This window comes from Erithacus rubecula (assembly GCF_903797595.1).
Source record: "Erithacus rubecula genome assembly, chromosome: 4".
In the NCBI taxonomy this organism is placed as follows: domain Eukaryota; kingdom Metazoa; phylum Chordata; class Aves; order Passeriformes; family Muscicapidae; genus Erithacus; species Erithacus rubecula.
In genome coordinates, this window is record NC_136686.1 from 68338050 (window position 1) to 68349301 (window position 11252).

General features: G+C 48.1%; 1 protein-coding gene across 1 annotated transcript in view; it reads right to left on the minus strand.

Moving 5' to 3' along the window:
- Positions 1-10796, minus strand: part of LMF2 (lipase maturation factor 2) — a gene marked incomplete at both ends in the record, with an annotated part of 23094 nt that extends 12298 nt beyond the window's left edge. Inside the window, 3 exons of the mRNA XM_079304486.1 lie at positions 7206-7218; positions 7608-7706; positions 10347-10796. Of these exons, the coding sequence (XP_079160612.1) occupies positions 7206-7218; positions 7608-7706; positions 10347-10796 (562 nt within the window). The remainder of the gene's footprint in view (positions 1-7205; positions 7219-7607; positions 7707-10346) is intronic.
- Between the last annotated feature and the right edge of the window lie 456 nt (positions 10797-11252).

An 11252-nucleotide genomic window follows, 5' to 3' on the forward strand; every position in this document is an offset into this window, starting at 1 on the left:
CGTGACCTTTGAGCTTTGAGCCCGGACCTTTGACCTTTGACCTTTGACCTTTGACCCCGTGACCTTTGACCTTGACCCCGTGACCTTGACCTTTGACCTTGACCCCAGACCCATGACCTTTGACCTTTGACCCCATGACCATTGATCTTTGACCACATGACTCTTGACCTTTGACCTTTGACCCCCATGACCATTGACCTTTGACCCCATGACCCCTGACCTTTGACCCCATGACCTTTGACCTTTGCCCCCATGACCTTTGACCCCGTGACCTTTGACCTTTGACCCCATGACCTTTGACCTTTGACCCCATGACCTTTGACCTTTGACCCCATGACCTTTGACCTTTGACCTTTGACCTTTGACCTTTGACCCCATGACCTTTGACCTTTGACCCCATGACCTTTGACCCCATGACCCTTGACCTTTGACCTTTGACCCACGACCTTTGACCCTTGACCCTAAACCTTTGACCCCATAACCTTTGACCCCATAACCTTTGACCCCGTGACCTTTGACCCCGTGACCTTTGACCCCGTGACCTTTGACCTTTGACCCCATGACCTTTGACCTTTGACCCCATGACCTTTGACCCCATGACCTTGACCTTGACCCCCGTCCTTTGACCCCGTGACCTTTGACCTTTGACCCCATGACCTTTGACCTTTGACACCATGACCCCTGACCTTTGACCTTTGACCCCCATGACCTTTGACCTTTGACCCCATGACCTTTGACCTTTGACTTTGACCCCATGACCTTGACCTTGACCCCCATGACCTTGACATTTGACCCCATGAACCTTTGACCCCATGACCTTTGACCTTTGACCCCATGACCTTTGACCTTCGACCTTTGACCCCATGACCCCTGACCTTTGACCCATGACCTTTGACCTTTGACCCATGACCTTTGACCTTTGACCTTTGACCCCATGACCTTTGACCTTTGACCTTTGACCTTGACCCCATGACCCTTGACCCCGTGACCTTTGACCCCATGACGTTTGACCTTTGACCCCATGACCTTTGACCTTTGACATTTGACCCCATGACCTTTGACCCCATGACCTCTGACCCCATGACCTTTGACCCTTTGACCCTTTGACCCCATGACCTTTGACCCCGTGACCTTTGACCCCGTGACCTTTGACCTTTGACCCCATGACCTTGGACCTTTGACCCCATGACCTTTGACCTTTGACCCCATGACCTTTGACCTTTGACCTTTGACCCCATGACCTTTGACCCCATGATTTTTGAGCTTTGACCCCGTGACCTTTGACCCCGTGACCTTTGACCCCATGACCTTTGACCTTTGACCCCATGACCTTTGACCTTTGACCCCATGACCTTTGACCTTTGACCCCCTTGACCTTTGACCTTTGACCCCATGACCTTTGACCTTTGACCCCCATGATCCCTGACATTTGATCCCGTGACCTTTGGCCTTTGACCCCATGACCTTTGACCCCATGACCTTTGACCTTTGACCCATGACCTTTGACCCCATGACCTTTGACCTTTGACCCCATGACCTTTGACCTTTGACCTTTGACCCCATGACCTTTGACCCCATGACCTTTGAGCTTTGACCCCGTGACCTTTGACCCCGTGACCTTTGACCCCGTGACCTTTGACCTTTGACCCCCATGACCTTTGACCTTTGACCTTTGACCTTTGACATTTGACCCCATGACCTTTGACCCCCATGACCTTTGACCCCCATGACCTTTGACCCCATGACCTTTGACCTTTGACATTTGACCCCATGACCTTTGACCCCATGACCTTTGACCCCCATGACCTTTGACCTTTGACCCCGTGACCTTTGACCTTTGACCCCATGACCTTTGACCTTTGACCCATGACCTTTGACCTTTGACCCCATGACCTTTGACCCCATGACCTTTGACCCCATGACCTTTGACCCCATGACCTTTGACCTTTGACCCCCATGATCCCTGACATTTGATCCCGTGACTTTGGCCTTTGACCCCATGACCTTTGACCTTTGACCCCCGTGACCTTTGAGCTTTGAGCCCGTGACCTTTGACCTTTGACCTTTGACCCCGTGACCTTTGACCTTTGACCTTTGACCTTTGACCCTTTGACCCTTTGACCTTTGACCCCATGACCATTGATCTTTGACCACATGACTCTTGACCTTTGACCTTTGACCCCCATGACCATTGACCTTTGACCCCATGACCCCTGACCTTTGACCTTTGACCCCATGACCTTTGACCTTTGACCTTTGACCTTTGACCCCATGACCTTTGACCTTTGACCCCATGACCTTTGACCTTTGACCTTTGACCCCATGACCTTTGACCTTTGACCCCATGACCTTTGACCTTTGACCCCCATGACCTATGACCTTTGACCTTTGACCTTTGACCTTTGACCTTTGACCCCATGACCTTTGACCCCCATGACCTTTGACCCCCATGACCTTTGACCTTTGACCCCATGACCTTTGACCCCTGACCTTTGACCCCATGACCTTTGACCCCTGACCTTTGACCCCATGACCTTTGACCTTTGACCCCAACCTTTGACCCCATGGTTTTTGACCTCCTGACCTTTGACCTTTGACCCCATGACCTTTGACCTTTGACCTTTGACCTTTGACCTTTGACCCCATGACCTTTGACCCCATGACCTTTGACCTTTGACCCGCATGATCCCTGACATTTGATCCCGTGACCTTTGGCCTTTGACCCCATGACCTTTGACCTTTGACCCCCGTGACCTTTGAGCTTTGAGCCCGTGACCTTTGACCTTTGACCTTTGACCCCCGTGACCTTTGACCTTTGACCTTTGACCCCGTGACCTTTGACCTTTGACCCCATGACCTTTGACCTTTGACCCCATGACCATTGATCTTTGACCACATGACTCTTGACCTTTGACCTTTGACCCCCGTGAACTTTGACCTTTGACCCCATGACCCCTGACCTTTGACCTTTGACCCCATGACCTTTGACCTTTGACCTTTGACCTTTGACCCCGTGACCTTTGACCTTTGACCCCATGACCTTTGACCCTTTGACCTTTGACCTTTGACCCCATGACCTTTGACCCCGTGACCTTTGACCCCCATGACGTTTGACCTTTGACCCCATGACCTTTGACCTTTGACATTTGACCCCATGACCTTTGACCCCATGACCTCTGACCCCATGACCTTTGACCTTTGACCCTTTGACCCCATGACCTTTGACCCCGTGACCTTTGACCCCGTGACCTTTGACCTTTGACCCCATGACCTTTGACCTTTGACCCCATGACCTTTGACCTTTGACCCCATGACCTTTGACCTTTGACCTTTGACCCCATGACCTTTGACCCCCATGACCTTTGACCTTTGACCCCCATGACCTTTGACCCCGTGACCTTTGACCCCATGACCTTTGACCTTTGACCTTTGACCCCATGACCTTTGACCTTTGACCCCCTTGACCTTTGACCTTTGACCCCATGACCTTTGACCTTTGACCCCCATGATCCCTGACATTTGATCCCGTGACCTTTGGCCTTTGACCCCCATGACCTTTGACCCCCATGACCTTTGACCTTTGACCCATGACCTTTGACCCCATGACCTTTGACCTTTGACCCCATGACCTTTGACCTTTGACCTTTGACCCCATGACCTTTGACCCCATGACCTTTGAGCTTTGACCCCGTGACCTTTGACCCCGTGACCTTTGACCCCGTGACCTTTGACCTTTGACCCCCATGACCTTTGACCTTTGACCTTTGACCCCATGACCTTTGACCTTTGACCTTTGACCCCATGACCTTTGACCCCCCATGACCTTTGACCCCCATGACCTTTGACCCCATGACCTTTGACCTTTGACATTTGACCCCATGACCTTTGACCCCATGACCTTTGACCCCATGACCTTTGACCTTTGACCCCATGACCTTTGACCCCGTGACCTTTGACCTTTGACCCCATGACCTTTGACCTTTGACCCCATGACCTTTGACCTTTGACCCCATGACCTTTGACCCCATGACCTTTGACCCCATGACCTTTGACCTTTGACCCCCATGATCCCTGACATTTGATCCCGTGACCTTTGGCCTTTGACCCCATGACCTTTGACCTTTGACCCCCGTGACCTTTGAGCTTTGAGCCCGTGACCTTTGACCTTTGACCTTTGACCCCGTGACCTTTGACCTTTGACCTTTGACCTTTGACCCTTTGACCCTTTGACCTTTGACCCCATGACCATTGATCTTTGACCACATGACTCTTGACCTTTGACCTTTGACCCCCATGACCATTGACCTTTGACCCCATGACCCCTGACCTTTGACCTTTGACCCCATGACCTTTGACCTTTGACCTTTGACCTTTGACCCCATGACCTTTGACCTTTGACCCCATGACCTTTGACCTTTGACCTTTGACCCCATGACCTTTGACCTTTGACCCCATGACCTTTGACCTTTGACCCCATGACCTTTGACCTTTGACCTTTGACCTTTGACCTTTGACCCCATGACCTTTGACCCCCATGACCTTTGACCCCCATGACCTTTGACCTTTGACCCCATGACCTTTGACCTTTGACATTTGACCCCATGACCTTTGACCCCATGACCTTTGACCCCATGACCTTTGACCTTTGACCCCATGACCTTTGACCCCGTGACCTTTGACCTTTGACCCCATGACCTTTGACCTTTGACCTTTGACCTTTGACCTTTGACCCCATGACCTTTGACCCCATGACCTTTGACCTTTGACCCGCATGATCCCTGACATTTGATCCCGTGACCTTTGGCCTTTGACCCCATGACCTTTGACCTTTGACCCCCGTGACCTTTGAGCTTTGAGCCCGTGACCTTTGACCTTTGACCTTTGACCTTTGACCCCGTGACCTTTGACCTTTGACCCCGTGACCTTTGACCTTTGACCTTTGACCCCATGACCCATGACCTTTGACCTTTGACCCCATGACCATTGATCTTTGACCACATGACTCTTGACCTTTGACCTTTGACCCCCATGACCATTGACCTTTGACCCCATGACCCCTGACCTTTGACCTTTGACCCCATGACCTTTGACCTTTGACCTTTGACCTTTGACCCCGTGACCTTTGACCTTTGACCCCATGACCTTTGACCTTTGACCTTTGACCTTTGACCCCATGACCTTTGACCTTTGACCCCATGACCTTTGACCTTTGACCTTTGACCCCGTGACCTTTGACCCCATGACCTTTGACCCCATGACCTTTGACCCCATGACCTTTGACCCCATGACCCTTGACCTTTGACCTTTGACCCACGACCTTTGACCCTTGACCCTAAACCTTTGACCCCATAACCTTTGACCTTTGACCTTTGACCCATGCCCCTTGATTTTTGACCCCATGACCCTTGACCTTTGACTCCATGACCTTTGACCCATGACCTTTGACTCTTGAACTTTGACCTTTGACCCCATGATACTTGACCTTTGACCTCCATGACCTTTGACCTTTGACCTTTGACCCATGACCTTTGACCTTTTACCCATGACCCCGTGATCCTTGACCTTTGACCCATGACTCCTGACCTTTGACCCTAGTATATTTGACCCCTGACCCCAACCTTTGATTTTTGATCTTTGATTCCATGACCCTTGACCTTTGACCCCCATTACCTTTGACCCCCATGACCTTTGACCCATGACCCTTGACCTCTGACCTTTGACCCTTGACCCCCTGACCTTTGACCTTTAATCTTAGACCCATGACCCTTGACCTTTGACCCATGACTCTTGACCTTTGATTTTCATGACCTTTGACCTTTGACACCATGACCCTTGACCTTTGACCTTTGACCCCATGACCTTTGACCCTTGTGAGCTTTGACCCCATGCCTTTGACCTTTGACCCCTGACCTTTGACTTTTGATCTTTGACCTTTGACCCTTGACCTTTGAATCCAAGACCTTTGACCCCTGACCTTTGACCTTTGACCCCATGACCCTTGACCTTTGACCCTTATGACCCCATGACCTTTGACATTTGACCCCTGACCTTTGACCCCATGACCTTTGACCTTTGACCCCATGACCCTTGACCTGTGAGACAATGGGAGGAGGTCAATGAGGGTTTACCTGACAGTTAGGAGATACCCACACACATTTCCTACCCAAAATCCCATGGAAAAGAGATCAACAATAAAGTTTCATAGCTGCTCTACCTAACTGTGACTGTGTGCCAGGGCAGGGCAGCTCTGGGTGTAAGCACATACAAGGCACATACAAGGCATGGCAAAGCAATCACCTTACAAGGCTTGGCAAAGTAAGCCCATATAATGAACCAGGGTTCATTCCCTCCTCTGGCTGATGGAACCTAAACCCAGGTGTTGTGGGATTCAAGGAGCAAAGCCCAGCTTTGCCACCTGCTGTTCCACTCTGTCCCATGTTTGCAAAGCAGGAATATTCCTGGCTTCCATATTACATCTCAAAGCAGCAGCCCTGGGAGTACTGCTCAGACTCCAACCTGACTAGTCAGCCTCACATTCCTCCAAGGGCAGAAAAACCACAGACTGGTAGAAAATGGGTATTTTAGACCAAACAGGACCCATTTCAGAGGTCAAATATTCCACGCTGTGTTCCTGAGCATTCCCAAGGCTTTTTGACAGGGAAGTAAAACTCCACACGGGAAGGACCACTTCCCATGTAACAACTTCTTCAGTAAAACTTCCCACATAAAAGCCCAGGTGTCTGTAGCATCCTTGGTAACACATTCCACATACAGTATCAGGTCCCTTGGTACATGGGCCACAGCAGAACCTTCAGCATTAAGAGCCATTTCCCTTGGAACAACATCCTCAGTAAAACGTCCCAGATGAAGGACCAGGTCCTGTGTGGCACCAACCTCTGTGCAGCAGTAAGCTTTATCTGGAACTCACAGAATCAACGTCCGCAGCAGCCCCGGAATTTTAACACAGGATTTTGTGGAACCAAGGAATGGAGGAGCTGTCCTGTCCCAGTTCTGCCTCCTCTGCCAGCAGCAGGGGTGATGCAGCTCTCAGCCATGAGATCACTTCAGTTCAACCTCCCAAAGGGAGGGAACACTTACTATGAATCCCAAAGTTCCAGTGCATCATCTGTCTGCTATCTCAGAACTTCAGTTGGTCTTTGTGGGAAAAAAAATCTGTGTTGGGTCCAAGAACTAATCCCTGTTACCTGAACTGTCCATCTGCAGGATCAATGTTCAAAATAAACATTGGGTCCTTAAGGGCAGAGTCTGTCACCCTCTGTAAAACCCAAGGGAAGAACAAGGCTCAAAAGGCAGCCCCTGATGCCTCTAGCCCCTGCTGCTGGAAACACTGCCCAGGATTTTGTACAGACAGGACAGAGCCTTTGCACAGCTCTGTCCCGTGGGACCGAGGGTGGCAAACCTGAGAGACTGACAGAAATAGAACAAATGATTGATTCAAATGGACACTGGTGAGCCCCTCCCCAGAACTGTACCCTGCCCAGCTCAGGAGCTGGAACTGCTGTTGCAGGGCACAGCATCTGAAGGAACACTGCAGCCGTGACATTAAAGCCAGCAAAAACAAGGACTAAAGAGAAAAAGATCCTTACCTGGTCCAATGTCCCAATCTCTGGCTCATCCTCACAGGGGGACATTGCTCCAGGAAGGAATCTCCACACAGCCCGTGAGACCGAGGCTAGGACGCTGCCCTGCCAGCAGAAGACAAGGGTTAGTGAAGCTTTTGGGACATACTCTGTCCTCAGAGTGGTTTGACAAAACACCCATCAATAATAAGGACAGCTTGTACCCAGGCTTGCAATAGACTTTCGTACGTTATTTCTTCAAAGTCTGTGCTTTACAATATTTTGATATTGAAAGTGTTTAATCAAGATTTACCATGAGCTCTGCACCCTGCCATGCACCAAGCCCAAAGGAATAATTGGATATCCTCCCACTCATCCAGCCTGAGGCAGCTCCCATGTAGGGAGAGTAGTTACAAAAGTATCCCAATTAAAATTTCATTTACTTCTAAATATCCTCACTGAAATTATTTTTATTATTGTTTACTGTATAATGTGTGCTTTATTAATGTATTAGTTATCATCAATAAAGTATAAAAATATATTATGCTAAAATATAGTTTGCACAGATACCTTTGCAAATTCTGAAAGAAGCTGGCCATTAGGTAATGCTGAACAATCAGCATCCATCTGGATAAAAACCCATGAGCAGAGCTGAAACTGGTTTTCATTGGCAGCTGTACCTTCCTGCAAGTTGTGTTATTGTACCTATGTAGCACACACAAAGATTTCACCCCGATTATAAATGTTCATGTACTCCCCCCTGTCCCCCACTTGTGCTGCTGCAAAGATGGAAAATGCTAATGGAAGGTTTCAGAAATACAAACCAGCACCATCTGTGTTTTTCACCAGGTATGAATGTAGGATGAGCATAACTTCATCACATATGACAGGTGCTAAAATTCCAGATGCTCCTTCAGCTTTCTGACTATGGACTAATCTAAGATGCTCCTTGAGCTAGAAACCAACAATTTATGCTAGAAAAGGAAAGCAGGTTCAGAAGAAATTCTTTTCTTCTATTTTGCCCTAATGATAAACAGGAAGGTTACTGAAACACAGTCATGCACATCATGCTAAAACTCATTTTGCTCCTATTTTCCATCTCTTACTAGCTTAGCAAAAAGGGTGTCCACAGATAGAGCAAGATTGCTTAAAATGAAAAGGACAAAGAACTCAGATATTTTAAATGAAGAGGCTAAAACAAAAATTTACATGGTTCATGCAGAATGTTTTACGTGGAATAATTCTGTTCCATTACTTCAACTTCTTTGCACTTTGAGAGGACAAGGACTAACCGAGTTTGGAATGTAGGAATCACCATGTAATTATTCAATTTTATTGAAATAAAACTGATTTTTTTCTCCAGTACTAGAGAATCTCAGCTGCTTATCAATGACAATCAATTCATACCAATGGTAAATACTTTTTTATCTCTGAGAAGGTTACAAACCTTCACAATAGCTTCCCCACAGCTGGATCTCTGCAAACACTTTTGGAAAATATTTGTGTAGATTCAAAGTCCCAGAACACTGCCTGGCTCCCTTCTCTACCGTGTCACCTGGAGGAGAGGCCCCAGGCTGGGCCAGCCCTGAGCTCCTGAGGCAAAAAGGAAAGCCCCAATCCTAGAAAAAATTATTCTAAATGAATGCCCCAAGAAAAGCCCAACCACAACTAAAAAACTTCCTGCCCCTAACCAAATAAAACAAAAAAAGAAGCTTTTAAATACAGAAAACTTATACCTATTTCAATATTTAATTTCTGGTCCTATTCATATTTGACATTATATATACTACATATATTTCTCAATAAATTTTATGGAATTTACATTATAACATATACTACACTTTTATTATTTATTATCTACATAATGTTTACATTACTAGATCTTTTTTCTATTTTTTGTATATATATCTTTACATATATTTGTATGTTTATATTTTTAATATTATTTATTGAAAAGCTCTGCCTCTAACCAAATAGAAACAGAAAAACTCTTTATTTTTAACTATATTTAAATGTATTTTTCTATTTATATATATCATATTCATATATATTAAGTATATTATACACTATAATATATATTATATTATTTATATTATATCCTACATATATAATTCTATTTGTTTATATTTTTATTTATATATATTTACACATACATACATTTGTAAATGCAGATATATTTTTAGTTTAATGTTTGCATATATTGCATATTTTTGTATTTCTATTTTTGTTTATATTAATTATATTTATATTATTTATTAAAACTTCTGCCTCTAACCAAATAAAATTGATAAAACATTTATTTAAGCTTTAGTTTGGTATTTTTAATATTTATATTTTTCCTGTCTTCTCCACGCAGCCCTCCCTGGGAGTGTCCTGCACCCTCGGGTCCCTCTGGGAGAGGGCACCCGGCACAACCCCCCCATTCTCCATTCAGATGATCCTTCGCCCAGCATGACTCCCTCTGCCAGGACCTTGGGGTGCCCCGAATGACATCGGAGCCCCCGATTCTCCACCCCGTCCACCCCTCAGCCTTTTTACCTCACCCCCCAAAGAAAGGCACAGAACGGCTGCAGCTGCCCCGGGCAGGAGCACGGGGCTTTATTCGCACCCTTCCCACGGTCCATCCCCCCAAAAAGGGACTGTGCTCACACTGGGAAGGGCGGGCAGCCCACAGTTCCCCAGCCCCGCAGACACAGGCGGCGAGAGGCAGAGTGAGGGAGTGACAGCAGAGAGGACAAAGGAAGAAATCCCTCCCGCAGCTCTCACCTTGCTGGCTGAGAAAGCAGCTGCCTCCTCCTGCCGGCTGATCCCGGCTGCGGGCAGGGAGATGGCTCGGCAGCTCTGCAGAGTGTTCGTTCTTCCTCGATGTATTTGTGTTTCTCTCCATGTCCCCGGGGCCGGAGGGGAGTGGGCAGGGAGCGCGGAGCGGAGCCGGGACGGCTCGGGAAGGGCCCTTCGTGCGGAGGAGCCCCGCAGAGAGAGCCGCCTCCCGCAGCTGCCTGCCGGTGCCCGCGGGGCTCCGGCGTGCCCGCGGTGCCGCTGAGCGCACGGCCCGTGTCCGCACGCCTGGCACTGCCGCGGAAAACGGCGCCGGGTGGGGGGGAACGGCACCGGGGCGCAGGCAGGCAGCCAAATAACCGAGCAGGGACCTCCATTTCCCACACTTTCTGCCGCCACCTTTGGAAGGTCAGCGAAGAACGACTGAGGTGCTATCATGGGAGTGCCATGAAGCGACTTCCGCCCTTCCTCGCCGCCATCTTCGTTGTGGCCGATGCCACTTCAGGTCGGTCGCCACCTGAGACTTCTTTTAGAATCGGGTTTCTACATAGGGAAGTGGTTCCTTCCCCCAGAAGAGGTTGTAATCTAAGTAGTTCTTAGTTAACTCCTGTTCCTGTTATATAATTACCCTTCTGATTCCATCCTCTTTTCTACACTTCCAAGATGTCTTTATTTTCATAGCTTGGTAAAACTTTGGGTCCTCAGCTTGCTGACCTCTGTGTGGACCTGCTGAGCATCCTGTTGTGCCGGGGCAATCAAATAAAGCCGGAGCAGCAGCAGGAACAGGAAGAGCGTCAGGCTGATGGGATCTCTTTGTGGATGAGGAGCCTCTGATGGCAGAAGTGTCTTCAAATGACAAGGTACCACATCCCTGCACAAAGAGGTACCTGTCAG